The sequence below is a fragment of the Molothrus aeneus genome, unplaced genomic scaffold, assembly GCF_037042795.1.
Source record: "Molothrus aeneus isolate 106 unplaced genomic scaffold, BPBGC_Maene_1.0 scaffold_30, whole genome shotgun sequence".
NCBI classification, from domain to species: Eukaryota; Metazoa; Chordata; class Aves; order Passeriformes; family Icteridae; genus Molothrus; species Molothrus aeneus.
The window spans coordinates 4,874,652-4,893,208 of NW_027098964.1; the positions used below are offsets into that span (position 1 = coordinate 4,874,652).

Here is an 18,557-nt window from a genome sequence, read left to right on the forward strand (position 1 = left end):
GTGTTTTTTCCCCCTTTTATTCCCAAATAAAGTTTTCATTTTGATTTTTTAGAAGTTTTTATTTTTAACCCCAGTTTTGGGGATTTTCCCCCCCCCCTTTTCCAAGTGGGTTTTTTTTGGGTTTTTTGAGGGATTTTGGGCCATTCCCCATCTCAAAATTCCAAGATTTGGGAGTTTGGGATGGTCCTTGGGGGAGAGGGAAACTGAGGCAGGGAAAAAACCCCAAAATTTGGGGAAAAGCCCCCAAAATTCAGGAGAAAAATCCCCCAAAATTTGGGGAAAATCCCCCAAAATTTGGGAAAAAATCTCCCCAAATCACCAAATTTGGGATCCCAGGGCAAGGGAAACTGAGGCACGGGGGGGATTTGGGGATTCTTTGGGGGATTTTGGATTTTTTTAGGGAGATTTTGGGGCTTTTTGGGGGATTTTGGGGTTTTTAGGGAGATTTGGGGTTTTTTGGGGGGATTTTGGGTTTTTGGGGGGATTTTGGGTTTTTGGGGGGATTTTGGGTTTTTGGGGGGATTTTGGGGTTTTTTGGGGGGGATTTTGGGGTTTTTTAAGGGAGATTTTGGGGTTTTTTTGGGGTTTTTTGGGGAGGTTGGAATGTTTTCGTGGGGCATTTTTTGGGATATTTTTTGGGGGATTTTTGGAGGTTTTTTGAGGCATTTTTGGGAGATTTTGGGGATAATTTGGGGCGATTTTTAGGATATTTTTAGGGCTAATTTTTGAGATATTTTCGGGATAATTTTGGGATATTCTCAGGATATTTTTGGGGTGATTTGGGGCTGTTTTGGGTCTCTCAGAGCTCGTTGTGCCCCTCGTGCAGGGCTGGGGGTTCCCTGCAGGGTTTGGGGCATTTTTGGGGAGATTTCTTGGATATTTTTGGGATATTTTTGTGATATTTTGTGAATATTTTATGGGATAATTTTGGGATATTCTCAGGATATTTTTGGGGTGATTTCAGGGGGTTTTGGGTCTCTCAGAGCTTGTCGTGCTCCTCGTGCAGGGCCGGGGGTTCCCTGCAGGGTTTGGGGAGATTTCTCTGGATATTTTTGGGATAATTTTGTGATATTTTCAGGATATTTTCAGGGTATTTTTGGGGTGATTTTGGGCCGTTTCGGGTCTCTCAGAGCTCGTCGTGCTCCTCGTGCAGCGCCAGGGGTTCCCTGCAGGCCGCGGGCGTCTCCAGCTCCAGCAGGTACTCGCAGCGACTCGGCTCCAGCGCCGCCGCCAGCGCCGTGGAGGGGCCGCACCTGAGCCGCACCTGGGGACAACGGGGACACCTGAGAGGGACACCTGGGACAGCTGGGACACACCTGGGACACCTGGGACACACCTGGGACAGCTGGGACACACCTGGGGACAACGGGGACACCTGAGACACCGGGGGACACCTGGGGACAACGGGGACAATGGGGACACCTGGGACAGCTGGGACACCTGGGGGACACCTGAGCCACTCCTGGGGACAATGGGGACACCTGAGACACCTGGGGACACCTGGGACAGCTGGGACACCTGGGAGGGACACCTGGGGACACCTGGGGGGAAACGGGGACACCTGAGACACCTGGGGACAATGGGGACACCTGAGAGGGACACCTGGGGACACCTGGGACACACCTGGGGACAACGGGGACACCTGAGGACACCTGAGACACCTGAGATACCTGGGACACACCTGGGGACACCTGAGAGGGACACCTGGGGACACCTGGGACACACCTGGGGACAGCTGGGGGAAATGGGGACACCTGAGACACCTGAGAGGGACACCTGAGACACCTGAGGACACACCTGGGGACACCTGGGGACACCTGGGGACACCTGGGACACACCTGAGCACACCTGGGGGGGACACCTGGAGCAGGGACAGGGACAGGGAGGTCTGGGGACATTGCAGGGGCTCGGGTGACCTTTAGGGACACACGTGACACCCAGGTCACACAGACGATGTCACACAGGTGACGTCACACAGGCGATGTCACACAGGTGATGTCACACAGATGATGTCACACAGGTGACGTCACACAGACGATGTCACACAGACGATGTCACACGGGTGATGTCACACAGGTGACCCAGGTGCTGCTGTGCTGGCCCAGGTGGGTTTGGGGAGGGTCTTGGGGACACGGGTGGCAGCGACACACAGGTGGGACAGGGTACGGGTGACACAGGTGACACAGGTGACATCACACAGGTGGGACAGGGTACGGGTGACAGAGGTGACACAGGTGACGTCACACAGGTGACATCACACAGGTGACATCACACAGGTGGGACAGACAGGTGATGTGGCAATGACGTCACACAGGTGACACCCCAATGATGACGTCACACCAATGTGACCCCGATGACGTCACTCAGGTGTGACCCCGATGATGACGTCACACAGGTGTGACCCCCCCCCCCGATGATGACGTCGCTCAGGTGTGACACCCCGATGACGTCACACAGATGTGACCCCGATGACATCACTCAGGTGTGACCCCACCCCCGATGATGACGTCACTCCCCGTGGTGGCCCTGATTGGCCCCTGCCGGCAGCCCCTGGGCTTTGGGGTGGGTTTGGTGGCACAGGTGAGGTTCAGGTGACACAGGTGACACCACACAGATAATGACGGGGTACAGGTGACCCCGATGACGTCACTCAGGTCTGGCCCCACCCCCGATGATGACGTCACTCACCGTGGTGGCCCTGTTGGGGCCCTGCCAGCACCCGGTGCCCCCCTCGTATTTCTGGGCCCCGAATTTGTCGCCTTCGGGCCCCGCCCAGGAGCCCCAGAGCCTGCGGGGGGAGGGGCCAGCTGAGGTCACGTGACACCGGGGGGAGGGGCCAGCTGAGGTCACATGACACCAGGGGGCGGGGCCAAGGGGGTCACGTGACCCGGGGGGGCGGGGCCAGGGCGGTTTTGGGGCGCTCAGGGCCGAGCTCCGAGGCCACGCTGGGGGAGTTTGGGGGTCCCCAAGGGGAATTTTGGGGTGTCCGGGGCAAATTTGGGGATCCCCAGGGAGATTTGGGGTTTGGGGTGGGGGTTTTGGGGTCCCCCAGGGTGATTTTTGGGGTTATTTTGGGGTTCTCAGAGGTATTTTGGGGTGATTTTGGGGTCCCCGGGGGGGGATTGGGGTATTTTGGGGGGCTTTTGGGTCGATTTTGGGGTTTTTGGGGGGCCCTAGCCCAGGCTGGTCCTGGGGCTGCCGTTTTTGGGGTGATTTTGGGGTGTTTTGGGGTTCCTAATGTGGTTTTTGGGGTCATTTAGGGGTTTCCAGTATTTTGGGGGTTTTTCAGGTCCCCAGGGGGGATTTTGGGGTGCCTTGAGGTGATTTTGGGGTTCCCAAGGTGGTTTTTGGGGTGATTTTGGGGTTTATTTGGAGTGGTTTTGGGGTGGTTTTTGGTGATTTTGGGGTGTTTTGGGGTGATTTTGGGATATTTTGGGGCGGTTTTTTGGTGATTTGGGGGGTATTTTGGGGTGATTTTGGGGTGATTTTGGGGTGCCCTACCCCAGGCTGGTCTCGGCGCCGCCGTTTTTGGGTCTCTGGGTCACGCGCTGGAAGGGGCAGAGCCGGTACAGGTACCTGGGGGGGGGGGGGAACCCCAAAAATGACCCCAAAAATGGCCCCAAAGCCACAGGGACCCCTCCCCAAAATATCCCCAGACCCCAAATCCTCCAAGGACCCCCCCAGATTCCTCTCAGGACCCCCTAAAATCCCTCCCGGGGCCCCCCAAAATCCCCTAAATCCCCCCAAAATCCCCTCCAAACCCCCTCAAACTCCCCCAAATCCCCCCAGGACCCCCCAAACTCCCCCAAATCCCCCCAGGACCCCCCAAACTCCCCCAAACGTTCCCAAATCCCCTCCAAATCCCCCCCAGGACCCCTCAAACTCCCCCAAATTCCCCCCAAACCTCCCTCAAATCCTCCCTAAATTCCCCCGAACTTCCCCAAACCCCCCAAATCCTCCCCCAGGACCCCCCAAAATCCCCCCAGATCCTCTGAAATCCCCCTCAAATCCTCCCCAAACCCCCCAAATCCCCCAGGACCCCCCAAATTCCCCCCAGGACCCCTCAAAATCCCCTAAATCCCCCCCAAATCCCCCCCAAACTCCCCCAGATCCCCCCCAAACTGCCCCAAATCCCCCCAGGACCCCCCAAACTCCCCCCAGGACCCCCCAAACCCCCCCTAGGACCCCCCAAACTCCCCCCAGGACCCCCCAGACCCCCCCAGGACCCCCCAATCCCCCGCTCCCCCCGTACTCGCTGGTGCCCAGCTCCCAGCATTGGTTGTACAGGTACGAGAATTCCCCCTCGGGCCCGAAATCCAAACCCAGCTCCAGCTCCAGGGCCCTGGGGGGCACAAAGGGGGGGTCGGGGGGGTCCCCAAAACCCCCCCGGGGTCCCCCCAAAAAAATCCCCATCCCCAAACCCCCCCCAGAGCCCCAAAGGCCCCAAATTCCCTCTGGGAGCCGGGAAACTGAGGCACGGGGGGGGCCCTGAAAGGGTTTGGGGGTCCCAGGTGCGTTTTTGGGGCTCCCAGGTCCATTTTTGGGGGTCCCAGGTCTGTTTTTGGGGTCCCAGGTCCATTTTTGGTGTTTTTGGGGTCCCAGATCCGTTTTTGGGGGTCCCAGGCCCATTTTTTGGGGGTCCCAGGCCCATTTTTGGTGTTTTTGGGGTCCCAGGTCTGTTTTTGGGGGTCCCAGCTCCATTTTTGGTGTTTTTGGGGGTCCCTGCTCCATTTTTGGGGGTCCCAGGCCCATTTTTGGGGGTCCCAGGCCTGTTTTTGGTGTTTTTGGGGTCCCAGGCCCATTTTTGGGGGTCCCAGGCCTGTTTTTGGTGTTTTTGGGGTCCCAGGCCCGTTTTTGGGGGTCCCCACCTGATCCCCTCCTCGGCCTCCTTCAGCTCCCGCTCGGCCGCGGCCAAATCGTCCCGAGCGCGTTGGGCGGCTGGGGGGGAAAAACCCCAAAATCAGCCAAAATCAGCCCAAAATCACCCCAGGACCCCCCAAATCCAACCCAATCCCCCTCAGATCCCCCTAAATCCCCCCAGGACCACCCCAATCCCCCCCAAATCCGCCCCCAAATCCCCCTCAATCCCCCCATGTCCCCCCAAATCCCCCCCAACACCCCATAAATCCCCCCCAAATCCTCCCAAATCTCCCCTAAACCCCCCGAAATCCCTCCCCAAATCAGGCAAATCCCCCCCCAATTGTGCCCCCAAATCCCCCCAAACTTCCCCAAATCCCCCCCAATCCCCTCAATGCCCCCAAATCCCCCTCATTTTCCCCCAATTTCCCCCAAATCCCCCTCAGGACCCCCCCAAATCCACCCCAAATCAGGCAAATCCCCCCCATTGTCCCCAAATCCCCCCCATTGTCCCCCCAAATCCCCCCCAAACTTCCCCAAATCCCCCCATTTCCCCCCAATCTCCCCCCAAATCTCCCCTAAACCCCCCCAAATCCCCCCAATCTGCCCAAATCCCCCCAAGATTCCCAAATCCCCCCCCAATTTCCCCCAAATCCCCCCCAACACCCCATAAATCCCCCCCAAATCCCCCCAAATCAGGCAAATCCCCCCAAACCCCCCCATTCCCCCCCAGTCTCCCCCCAATCCCCCCCATTTCCCCCCAAATCCCCCCCAAACCCCCCCAGGACCCCAAATCCCCCTCAGGACCCCCCAAACCCCCCCATTTCCCCCCAAATTCCCCCCTAAATCTCCCCAAATCTCCCCCATTTCCCCCCCATTCCCCCCCCAAATCCCCCCATTTCCCCCCAAATCCCCTCAGGACCCCCTAAATCCACCCCCAAACCCCCCCATTTCCCCAAACCCCCCCAAATCCCCCCATTTCCCCCCATTTCCCCCCAAACCCCCCCAGGACCCCCAGTGCCCCCCAACCCCCTCATTTCCCCCCCAAATCCCCCCCATTTCCCCCAAACCCCCCCATTCCCCCCCATTTCCCCCAATCCCCCCAATCCCCCCCATTTCCCCCCATTTCCCCCCCAGGACCCCCAAATCCCCCCAAATCCCCCCCATTTCCCCCCATTTCCCCCCCAGGACCCCCAAACCCCCCCAAATCCCCCCCCATGTCCCCCAGGTCCCCTCCCCCACCGTCCATCAGCTCCTGGGTCCGGGGGTCCGGGGGCGGCTCCTCCTGGGGGGGCTCCTCCCCTTCCCCTCCCCCTCCCCCTCCTGGGGGGGCACCGGGGCCACCTGGGGGGGGGGAGGGGAGGGGGGGAGGGGTCAGGGGGGGTCCCCACCCCCCAAATTTGGGGCTCAGGCCAAGGGGGGGGGGGGGGGGGGGGGGGGGCCCAAAATTTGCCCCTTCCCCACCCCCCAAATTTGGTTCCATTTTGGGAGCGTTGAATTCGGGGTCCCAAACCCCAAAATTTGGGGTCCCACCCTGGAAATTTGGGGTCCCACCACCCTCAAAGTGAAGTTTGGGACCCTTCCCCAAAAATGTACAGCGTGGGGACCCCAAAATTTTCCCCTTTCCCCCCCAATTCGGCCCCATTTTGGGGGGGGGGTGGTTCATGCTCTGGAGGGGCCAAATTTGGGGTTCGGGAGCCCCCAAAATTTGGGGTTTGGGACGCCCTAAAAACTTGGGGAACCCCCAAAATTTGAGGTGGAAGACCCCCCAGAATTGGAGAAGCACAAAAATTTGGGGTTCAGGAGCCCCCAAAATTGGGGATTTCCTAAAATTTGGGGTTCAGAATACCCCAAAATGCGGGAACCCCAAAAATTTGGGGTTTGGGACCCCAAAATTTGGGAATCCCCAAAATTTGGGGTTTGAGATCCCCCAAAATGCGGGAACCCCAAAAATTCGGGTTTGGGAACCCTAAAAACTTGGGGGTCAGGACGCCCTAAAATTGTGGAAGGTCAAAAATTTGGGGGTTGGGACCCCAAAATTGAGGAACCCCAAAACATCGGGGTTTAGGATCCCCCAGAATTGGGGAACCCCCCAAATTTGGGGTTCAGGACGCCCAAAATTGGGAAACCCCAAAAATTCGGGGTTTAAGACCCCCCACCCCAAAATGTGGGAACCCCAAAAATTTGGGGTTTGGGACCCCCAAAATTTGGGGTTCAGGAGCCCCTAAATTGAGGAACCCCAGAATTGGGGAAACCCCAAAATTTGGGGTTTGGGACCCCTCAAATTGGGGATTTTCCTAAAATTTGAGGTTCAGGACCCCCAAAATTTTTGGAATCCCCCCCAAATTCGGGGTGTGGGACCCCCCAAACCTGCTCAGGGCCTTCCTCCTGCTCTTCCTCCTCCTCCTCCTCCTCCTCCTCCTTCTCCTCGGGCTCTTCCTCCTCCTCCTCATCCTCGGGGGGCTCGGGGGGCGCTCGGGGGGGCTGGGGGGGCTCGGGGGGGTCCTGGGACCCCGAAATTGGGGTGGGAACCCCCAAAATTGGGATGGGACCCCAAAAACTCCCTGGGACCCCAAAATTGGGATGGGAACCCAAAAAAATCCCTGGGACCCCCAAAATTGGGGTAGGACCCCCCCCAAAAGAGGCCTTGGGACCCCTCCCCAAATTCCCCAAAACCCCCAAATTTCAGGAACTCCCAAAATCCCCCAAACCCCCAAATTTGGGGTTCCCAAGCCCCCAAATTTTGGGACCCTTTTGACCCTTCCCAAGTTCCTAAAACCCCCAAATTTCAGGAACCCCCAAAATCCCCAAACCCCCAAATTTGGGGGTCCCAAACCCCCAAAACCCCCAAAATTCAAGAATCCCCAAAAATCCCCAAAACCCCCAAATTTCAGGAAACCCCCAAAATCCCCCAAAAGCCCCAAATTTCGGCCTCTCAAACCCCCCAATTTTGGGACCCCTCCCCAAATTCCCACCCCTTCAATTTTAGGGCACCCCCCCCCCAAATTTTGACCCTTTCCAAGTTCCCAAAACCCCCAAATTTCAGAATCCCCCAAAATCCCCCCAAACCCCCAAATTTGAGGTTCCCCAAACCCCCAAATTCCAGGAACCAAAATCCCAAATTTTGGGACCCCTCCCCAAATTCCAACCCCTTCAATTTTAGGGCCCCCTGAGCACCAAAACCCCCAAATTTCAGGAACCAAAATCCCCCAAAAACCCCAAATTTGGGGATCCCAAACCCCCAAATTTGGGGATCCCAAACCCCCCAAATTTTGGGACCCCACCCCAACTTTTGACCCTTTCCAAGTTCCCCCAAAACCCCAAATTTCGGGAACCCTCAAAATCCCCCAAACCCCCAAATTCGGGGTTCCTAAACCCCCAAATTTTGGGACCCTTTTGATCCTTCCCAAGTTCCCAAAATCCCCAAATTTCAGGAACCAAAATCCCCCAAACCCCCAAATTTGGGGTTCCCAACCCCCCAAATTTGGGACCCCTCCCCAAATTCCAACTCCTTCAATTTTAGGGCCCCCCTGAGCACCAAAACCCCCAAATTTCAGGAACCCCCAAAATCCCCAAATTTGGGCCTCCTAAACCCCCAAATTTTGGGACCCCTCCCCAACTTTTCACCCTTTCCAAGTTCCCCCAAAACCCCAAATTTCAGGAACCAAAATCCCCCAAAAACCCCAAATTTCAGGAACCCCCAAAATCCCCAAATTTGGGCCTCCTAAACCCCCAAATTTTGGGACCCCTCCCCAACTTTTCACCCTTCCCAAGTTCCCAAAACCCCCAAATTTCAGGAACCCCCAAAATCCCCAAATTTCAGGAACCAAAACCTCCAGAACCCCCAAATTTCAGGAACCCCCAAAATCCCCCAAACCCCCAAATCTGAGGTTCCAAACCCCCAAATTTCGGGACCCCAAATTCCCCAAATTTGGGGACCCCGAATTCCCACCTGGCCCCGCAGCCGCTCCCGGACGCTGCCCCAGAGCCGCTCCCGGAAGGTTCCGGAATCCACGGAGCCCTCGGGGCCCAGCTCGGCCTGGGGGGGCACAGGGGGGGGACCCCAAATTGGGGACGGGGATTTTAGGATTTTTTGGGGGAATTTTGGGGTTTTTGGGGGGAATTTGGGTTTTTTTGAGGATTTTTGGGGTTTTTTGGGGGGGATTTTGGGGTTTTTTTGGGGGGGATTTTGGGATTTTTTTTGAGGCGGAGTTTTGGGGGGTTTTTTGAGGAGTTTTTGGGGAATTTTGGGGATTTCTCGAGGATTTTTTGGGGTTTTTTTGAGTTTTTTGGGGAGTTTTTGGGGGTTTTTTGTGAGTTTTTTGGGGTTTTTTGAGGATTTTTTGGGTTTTTTTTTTTGAGGATTTTTTGGGGAATTTTGGGGTTTTTTTGAGGTTTTTTGGGAGTTTCTTGGGGGTTTTTTTTAGGATTTTTTGGGGAATTTGGGGGATTTCTCAAGGATTTTTTGTGAGTTTTTTGGGGATTTTTAGGGGTTTTTTGTGAGTTTTTTGAGGGTTTTTTGAGGATTTTTGGGGGATTTTTGGGGTTTTTTTGGGGGGATTTTTTTGGGGAATTTTGGGGATTTTTCAAGGATTTTTTGGAGGTTTTTTTGGGATTTTTTAAGAGTTTTTGGGGGTTTTTTTGTGAGTTTTTTGACGTTTCTTTGGTGGGGATATTTGGGATTTTTGTGGGGGATTTTTTGGGGATTTGTTTTTGAGTTTTTCTGAGAGTTCTTTCAGGGTTTTTTGAGGATTTTTTTGGGGATTTTTGGGGGGATTTTTCAAGGATTTTTTTGAGGTTTTCTGGGGGTTTTGTGGGGTTTTTTTTTTTTGAGTTTTTAGGGGTTTATTGATGGGGATTTTTTGGGCATTATTTTGGAGAGTTTTTTGGATTTTTAGGGGTTTTTTTGGAATTTTATGAGATTTTTTTGGGGTGGGTTTTGGGGATTTTTTTTGGGGGGGTTGGTATTTTTTAATTTTATTTTTGGAGGATTTTTCAGGATTTTTTGGGGGATTTTTTTGAGATTTTTGGGGATTTTTTAATGGATTATTGGAAGATTTTTGGGAGTTCTTTGGGGTTTTTCTTGGGGGGATTTTTGAAGAATTTTTAGGAAAATTTTGGGGGGATTTTTTGAGGGATTTTTGGGAGCGTTTTTTGAGGGGAGGATTTGGATTTTTGGGGGTTTTTTTGGGGAGGATTTTTTTGATTTTGGGTTTTTTGGGCTCTCACCTCAATCTCAGGAATGTCCAGCTCGGGGCGGGCTCTAAGCTCAGCCAACGTCAGCCTGTGGGGACAGGAGGGTCAGGGGCATCCAAAAAACCCAAATTCCCCCAAAATCCTCCCAAAATCCCCCCTTAAATCTCCTCCAGAATCCCACAAAAAATCCCCCCAAAAATCCCCCAAAATTTCCAAAAAAATCCCTCACAAAACCCCAATATCTCCCCAAAAATTCCCCCAAAAATGCCCCAAAAAATCCCCCAAAAAATCCCTCACAAAGCCCCAATATCTCCCCAAAACCCCCCAAAATCCTAAGAAAATCCCCCCCAAAATTTCCCCAAAAAATCCCCACAAAAATCCCTCAAAAGTCCCTAAAATCACCCCAAACCCCCCCCAAAAACCCCAAAACCTGCACCCAAAAAACCCCAACATTTCCCCAAAAATCCCCCCCCAAAAAACCCCAAAAATCACCCAAAACCCCCTTAAAAATCCCCCCCAACATTTCCCCAAAAATCCCCCCAAAACCACCCAAAAACCCCTCAAAAATCCCCAAAACCCCACCGGAGACGCCCCCAAAGCCCCCCAGAACCCCAAAATGTCCCCAAAATCCCCCCTCAAAAAACCCAAACCTGCCCCCAAATAAACCCCGAAAATTCCCCTAAAAACTCTAAAAATCCCCCCAAAACCACCCCAAAACGCCTCAAAAATCCCCCAATCTCCCACCTGAGAAGCCCCCAAAACCCCCCCAAAAAAACCAACATTCCCCCCAAAACCACCCAAAACCCCCTCAAAAATCCCCCAAAATCCTCAACCCCCCACCTGAAAAGCCCCAAACCCCACCCCCCAAAAATCCCCCAAACCACCCAAAATCCCCCAAAACCGCCCAAAACCCTCAAAAACCCTTCAAAAATCCCTAGTCCCCCACCTGAGAAGCCCCAAACCCCCTCCCAAAAAAACCCAAATCCCCCCAAAAAAACCACCCAAAATCCCCCCAAAACCAGCCAAAAATCCCCCCTCAAAAACCCCAAAACTGCCCCCAAATAAACCCTGAAAATTCCCCTAAAAACCCCAAAACCCCCCCAAAAACCACCCAAAACCCCTCAAAAACCCCTCAAAAATCCCCAAACCCCACCTGAGAAGCCCCAGAACCCCAAAAATGCCCCAAAATGCCCCAAAAAGCCCCAAAAGGCCCCCAAAATCCCCCCTCAAAAGCCCCAAAACTGTCCCCAAATAAACCCTATTTCCCCTAAAAACTCCAAAAATCCCCCAAAAAAACTCCCAAACCACCTCCAATATCCCCACAAATCCCCCCCAAAATCACCCAAAAACCCCTCAAAAATCCCCCAAAAGTCCCCCCAAAATCCCCCAAACACCCCTCAAAAGTCCCCAAAATCCCCCAAAAAATCTCACAGAAAACCCGAGCATCTCCCCAAAAATGCCCCAAAAAGCCCCGCAGGCCCCACAGGCCCCGCAGGCCCCACAGGCCCCAAAAGGCCCCGCAGTCCCCACAGGCCCCAAGGCCCCACAGGCCCCAAAAGGCCCCACAGGCCCCAAGGCCCCACAGGCCCCGCAGGCCCCGCGGGCCCCACAGGCCCCAAAAGGCCCCAAAAGGCCCCAAAAACCCCCGCAGGCCCCACAGGCCCCAAAAGGCCCCGCAGGCCCCACAGGCCCCAAGGCCCCACAGGCCCCGCAGGCCCCAAGGCCCCACAGGCCCCAAAAGGCCCCGCAGGCCCCGCTGGCCCCGCTGGCCCCGCAGGCCCCAAGGCCCCACAGGCCCCGCAGGCCCCGCTGGCCCCGCAAGCCCCACAGGCCCCACAGGCCCCAAAAGGCCCCGCAGGCCCCACAGGCCCCAAAAGGCCCAAAAGGCCCCAAAAGGCCCCGCAGGCCCACAGGCCCCAAAAGGCCCCAAAAGGCCCCAAAAAGCCCCGCAGGCCCCGCTGGCCCCACAGGCCCCGCAGGCCCCGTGGGCCCCACAGGCCCCAAAAGGCCCCAAAAGGCCCCAAAAACCCCCGCAGGCCCACAGGCCCCAAGGCCCCACAGGCCCCAAAAGGCCCCGCAGGCCCCGCTGGCCCCGCAGGCCCCAAGGCCCCACAGGCCCCGCAGGCCCCATAGGCCCCAAGGCCCCACAGACCCCAAAAGGCCCCGCAGGCCCCGCTGGCCCCACAGGCCCCAAGGCCCCGCACTCGCCGTCCGTCCCCGTCCCCGTCGAGCTCCGTGAAGGCCTCGCCCGCCCTGGCCCCATCCTGGGCCGCGGCTGCCGCTGCTGCTCTCTGCTCTAAAGGGAAATTGGGGGGATTTGGGGCATTTTGGGAGCCTAAAATTCATCAAGGGGACCCAAAAATTCATCCAGGGCAGGAAAAATTCTTCCTAGGGAGGAAAAATTCATCCCAGAATCCCCAAATTTCTCCAGTTTCCTCCTGTGTTCCCTCAAAAGTTCCTCAGGGGGACCAAAAAAATTCATCCCGGGGACCCAAAAATTCTCAGGGGACCAAAAGTTCATCCTGGGGAGCAAAAATTCATCCCAGGGAACAAAAATTCATCCCAGGGAGCCCAGAATTCCTCAGGGGGACCAAAATCCATCCCAGGGATCAAGAATTCCTCCCGAAGACCCAAAAGTTCATCCCAGGATCACCAAATTCCTTCAGGACCTCCAAATTTCTCCCAGTTTCCTCCTGGGTTCTCTCTTTCATCCCAGGGACCCAAAAATTCATCCTGGGGACCCAAAAGTTCATTCCGGGGAGCCCAAAACTCCTCAGGGGGACCAAAAATTCATCCCAGGGATCAAAAATTCATCCCTCAAAAAGCCCAAAAAAAAGCTCAAAAAAATGCAAATAAAACCCAAAAAAAACCCAAATAAAGCCAAAAAAACCCCCAAAAAAAGGCCCAATCCCCCCAAAACCCCCAGAAATCCCAAAACCCCAAGAAATCCCAAAAAAAGCCCCAAATTTCCCCAATTTCCCCCCGTACCCGCCCATTTCCGGCGCAGCTCCGCCCGCGCCGCCTGCTCGGGTCCCTCCGCCGCCTCCTTGGCCGCCCTGAGCGCCCCCAGGCGCTGCTCCAGCTCCCGCCGCGCCTCCTGCAGCGCCTCCAGCCGGGCCTGGGGGACACGAAATGACCCCAAAATTATCCTGAAATTACCCCGAAATTATCCTAAAATTATTCTGAAATTATCCTGAAATTATCCTGAATTTATCGTGAAATTATCCCAGAGACCGCCCCTCCTGCAGCGCCTCCAGCCGGGCCTGGGGGACACGAAATGACCCCAAAATGAGCCCAAATTATCCCCAAATGATCCCCAAATTATCCCGAAATTATCCTGAATTTATCCCCAAATTATTGTGAAATTATCCCCAAATTATCCCAGAGATCGCCCCTCCTGCAGCCCCTGCAGCCGGGCCTGGGACACACAAAATGACCCCAAAATTATCCTGAAATTATCCTGAAATTATCTCAAAGTTATCTCTCAATTATCCCCAAATTATCCTGAAATTATCCTGAATTTTTCCTGATATTATCCCAGAGACCGCCCCTCCTGCAGCGCCTCCAGCGGGCCTGGCACACACAAACACACCCAAAAATTCCCCCCAAATTTCCCCCAAATTTCACAGAAATTACCCTGGAAATATTCAGAAATTACCCCCAGAATTATCCCAAAATTTTCACAAAATTATCCCAAAACTATATTGAAAAACCCTGAAATTTCCCCAAAATTCCCCCCAAATTCCACTGAAATTACCCCCAGAATGATCCCAAAATTCTCCCAAAATTATCCCAAAACTCTATTGAAAAAAAAAAACCCTGACATTTCCCCAGAATTATCCCAAAACTCACAGAAATTACGCTGGAAATAATCAGAAATTACCCCAAGAATTATCCCAAAATTTTCCTGAAATAATCCTGAAATTTTCCCAAAATTATCCCAAAATTATATTGAAAAAACCCTGAAATTTCCCTAAAATTCCCCCCAACTTCCCCCAAAAATCCCCCCAAATTTCCCCCAAATTTCCCCCCAAATTTCCCCGCAAATTTCCCGCAAATTTCCCCCCAAATTTCCCCCCAAATTTCCCCATTTTCCCCACCTGTTTCTGGCGTTTTCCCTCGGCCGCCTCCTGCACCAGGCGCTGCCGGAGCGCGAAACCTTCCCTGGCCAGGGCGGCCGAGCGGAGCCGCTCCTCGCGCTCCTGCCGGCCCTGCTCCCTGGGGAAACCAGTATGGACCAGTATAGACCAGTTCGGACCAGTATAAACCAGGAAAAACCGGTATAACCAGTATAAACCAGTATAAACCAGTATAAACCAGTTCATCCCGAGCGGAGCCGCTCCTCGCGCTCCTGACGGCCCTGCTCCCTGGGGAAACCAGTATGGACCAGTATAGACCAGTTCGGACCAGTATAAACCAGGAAAAACCGGTATAAACCAGTATAAACCAGTATAAACCAGTATAAACCAGTTCATCCCGAGCGGAGCCGCTCCTCGCGCTCCTGACGGCCCTGCTCCCTGGGGAAACCAGTATAAACCAGTATAGACCAGTATGGACCAGTATGGATCAGGAAAATCCAGTTAAAATCAGTATAGACCAGTATGGACCAGTATAGACCAGTATGGACCAGTATAGACCAGGAAAAACCAGTTCATCCTGAGCGGAGCCGCTCCTCGCGCTCCTGCCGGCCCTGCTCCCTGGGGAAACCAGTATGGACCAGTATAAACCAGTATGGACCAGTTCAGCCCAGTACAAACCAGTATGGACCAGTACAGACCTGCAGGTGTTCTCACAGCCGGCCCCGCTCCCCCACTCGTCGGTGCCATCGCAGCAATCTGGGGGGGGACCCCCAAAATCAGCACAGAATCCCCCAAAATCCCCCCAGACACCCCAAAAATCCTCCCAAAATCCCCCCCAGGACCCCTCAAAATCCCCTCAGGATTCTCCAAACCCCCTCAAGACCCCCCAAAATCTCCCCAAATCCCCCTCAGGACACCCCCCCCCCCCCAGATCTCCCCTAGAGCCCCCAAAATCCCCCCTCAGGACCCCCCCAAACTTCTCCCCAAACTCTCCCCAAAATCCCCCCAGCATCCCCCAAACCCCTCCCAGACCACCCCAAATCCCCCCCAAAATCCCCCCAAGACCACCCAAAATCCTCCCCAGCACCCCCCAAAATCCCCCCAAATCCTTCCCAAATCCCCCCCAAACCCTTTCAGGACCCCCAAATCCCCTCAGGACCCCCCCAAACTCCCCAAAATCCCCCCAAATCCTTCCCAACTCCCCCCCAAACCCCCTCAAATCTCCCCCAAACCCCCTCAACCCCCCTCCCAGGACCCCCCAAAATCCGCCCAAATGCCCCCAGGACCGCCACAGGACTCCCCAAAACTCCTCAAATCCCCCCAGGACCCCCCCCCCCAAACCCACCCCAAATCCTTCCCAAATGCTCCCAAATCCCCCCCCCCAGACCCCCCAAATCCCTCAGGATGCCCCCAGGACCCCCAAACCTCCCCAAATCCCCCCCAAATCCCTTCAAATTCCCTCAACTCCCACCTAGAGCCCCCAAATCCCCTCAGGACCCCCCAAATCCCCCCAAATCCCCCCAAATCCGCACCGCAGACGCCGTCGTTGACGTGAGCAGCAGGGACGCTGCAGGGCCGGTGCCCGGCATTGGTGCAGTGCCCAAACCTCCTCAACTGCCCCTAAACCCCTCAAAACTCCCCCCAAACCCCCTCAGGACCCCCAAAATTCCCTCAGGGACCCCCCAAATCCCCCAATTCCCCCCAGAATCCCCCAAATCCGCACCGCAGACGCCGTCGTTGACGTGGGCCGCGGGGATGCTGCGGGGCCGGTGCCCGGCGTTGGTGCAGTGGAAGCGCCCGTTGGGGCACGCCGGGGTCCCTGAGGGGGTTTGGGGGCGTTTTAGGGGGACCCCTCGGTCTGGGAGGAGTCTGGGGGGGCACCCAGAGAGAATTTGGGGACCCCTCCCCAAAATTTGGGGGGGCAGGAAGGTCCCAGAAGGGTCCTGGGGTCCCAAAAGTTGAGCAGGGGGTCAGCTCAGGAGGGGTTTTGAGAGGGGATTCTGGAATTTTGGGGTCCCTGGGGGGGTTTGGGGGGACCCCTCAGTCTGGGGGGGTCTGGGGGGGGCACCCAGAGAGACTTTGGGGGTCCCTCCCCAAAATTTGGGGGGGTGGGAAGGTCCCAGAAGGGCCCCAGGGGCAGAAATTGGGGTCCCTAAAAGTGAGGAAGGGCTTTGGGGAGGGGGGGGTTTGAGAGGGGATTCTGGAATTTTGGGGGTCCCTGGGGGGATTTGTGGGGACCCCTCGGTCTGGGGGGGTCTGGGGGGGCACCCAGAGAGACTTTGGGGACCCCTCCCCAAAATTTGGGGGGGTGGGAAGGTCCCAGAAGGGCCCTGGGGTCCCTCAAAGTGAGGAGGGGGCTGTGATGGGGAGGGGTTTGGGGTTCCCTGGGGGAATTTGGGGGGTCCTGAGGGGATTTTGGGGGAAATTTGGGGGGTCTGAGGGGATTTTGGGCGGTTCTGAAGAGATTCTGGGGGTCCCAAAGTGGATTTTGGGGGGATCCTGGCGGAATTTTGGGGGATCCCCGATGGATTTTGGGGGTTCTGGGGTGGTTTTTGGGGGCCCCTGAGGGGTTTCTGGGGCAGTTTTGGGGTGGATTTTGAGCAGTTTTGGGGTTTTTGGGCCGGTTTTGGAGGTGGCTTTGGGTTTTTTTTTTGCGGTTCCCTGTAGGGTTTTTGGGGCAGTTTTGGGGTTTTTGGGGTTCCCAGAGCCCTGGGGGGTTTTGGGGTATTTTTGGGGTTATTTTTGGGGTTTTAGGGACCCACCAGGCTCATCAGAGCTGTCCCTGCAGTCGCAGTTCTGGGGTTTTTGGGGTGGATTTTGGGGCTCTCTATGGGGTTTTTGGGGCCCCCATTGCCTGGGGGGGGGGGGGGTTGGGGGGTCCCGAGTTCATTTTTGGGGTGGCTTTGGGGTATTTTTGAGGTTATTTTTGGGGTTTTGGGGACCCACCAGGCTCATTAGACCCATCCCTGCAATGACAGTTTTGGGCTTTTTGGGGCCAGTTTTGGGGTTTTTGGGGCAGTTTTGGGGTTTTTGGGGTGGTTTTCGGGGCAGTTTTGGGGTTTTTGGGGCTCCCATGGGCCGGGGGGTTTTTGGGGGTGCCGAGTTCATTTTTGGGGTGGTTTTTGGGGTTCTGGGGACCCACCAGGCTCATCAGACCCATCCCTGCAGTCGCAGTTCTGGGGTTTTTGGGGTGGTTTTTGGGGTGGATTTCGGGGCAGTTTTGGGGTTTTTGGGGCTCCCATGGGCCCGGGGGGTTTTTGGGGGTCCCGAGTTCATTTTTGGGGTGGTTTTTGGGGTTTTGGGGACCCACCAGGCTCATCAGACCCATCCCTGCAATCACAGTTTTGGGCTTTTTGGGGCGGTTTTTGGGGTGGTTTTGGGGTGGATTTTGGGGCAGTTTTGAGGTTTTTGGGGCAGTTTTGGGGTTTCTGGGGCTCCCATTGGCCTGGGGGGTTTTTGGGGGTGCCGAGTTCATTTTTGGGGTGGTTTTTGGGGTTCTGGGGACCCACCAGGCTCATCAGACCCATCCTTGCAGTCGCAGTAGTCGTCGTTGACCCAGTGGAAGGCGATGGAGCCGGAGCCGTCCAGGCAGCGGAACGGCCCCGAGGGTCATCGACGGCAGCTCTGGGGCAAAATTGGGGAAATTTGGGCAAATTTGGGGATTTTGGGGTGATTGGGGGATTTAGGGTGGATTTGGGAGGGATTTGGGGGGGGAAATTTGGGAGAAATTTGGAAGTTGGGGGGAAAAATTTAGGGATTTTCAGGGGGTTTGGGGGATTTAGGGTGGATTTGGGGGGGGCGTTAGGGGAGATTTTGGGGGAAATTTGGGGAAATTTGGAGAAATTTGGGGATTTTGGGGTGATTGGGGGATTTGGGGGGGTTGGGGGAAAATTTGGGGATTGAGGGTGGATCTGGGGGGGATTTAGGTGGATTTTGGGGGAAATTTGGGAGAAATTTGGGGGGATTTGGGGATATTTGGGGGAAATTAGGGGGAAAATTCTGGAATTTGGGGTAGGTTTTGGGGTTTTTGGGTTCAGGATGATTTTTGGAGTTTTGGGGGCGATTTTAGGGGTTTTTGGGGTGATTTTGGGGGTTTTTGGGGTGATTTTGGGGGTGATTTTTGGGGGTTTTTGGGGTAATTTTGGGGTGATTTTGGGGGTGATTTTGGGGGTTTTTGGGGGGGTTTTGGGGTGATTTTGGGGTTTTTTTGGGTGATTTTGGGGGTGATTTTTGGGGTTTTTGGGGTAATTTTGGGGTGATTTTGGGGGTGATTTTTGGGGTTTTTTTGGGGTGATTTTGGGGGTTTTTTGGGGTGATTTTGGGGTGATTTTTGGGGTGATTTTGGGGGTGATTTGGGGGGTTTTTTGGAGGGTTTTTTGGGGTGATTTTGGGGTTTTTTGGGGGTGATTTTGGGGTGTCACTCAC

The 18,557-nt window shown here is 55.2% G+C and overlaps 1 protein-coding gene across 1 annotated transcript; it reads right to left on the reverse strand.

The window, feature by feature from the left end:
• Positions 1-90: 90 nt before the first annotated feature.
• PRKCSH (PRKCSH beta subunit of glucosidase II) lies at positions 91-17,741 on the reverse strand (the record flags this gene model as incomplete). Its single annotated transcript, XM_066570262.1, has 15 exons — positions 91-1,264; positions 2,689-2,788; positions 3,502-3,576; positions 4,253-4,342; positions 4,869-4,938; positions 6,100-6,201; positions 7,239-7,362; positions 8,810-8,896; positions 10,087-10,141; positions 12,262-12,349; positions 13,042-13,171; positions 14,154-14,271; positions 14,831-14,888; positions 15,856-15,951; positions 17,642-17,741. Coding segments are annotated over 15 exons (1,431 nt in total), but the record flags the coding sequence as incomplete, so codon positions are not given.
• Between the last annotated feature and the right edge of the window lie 816 nt (positions 17,742-18,557).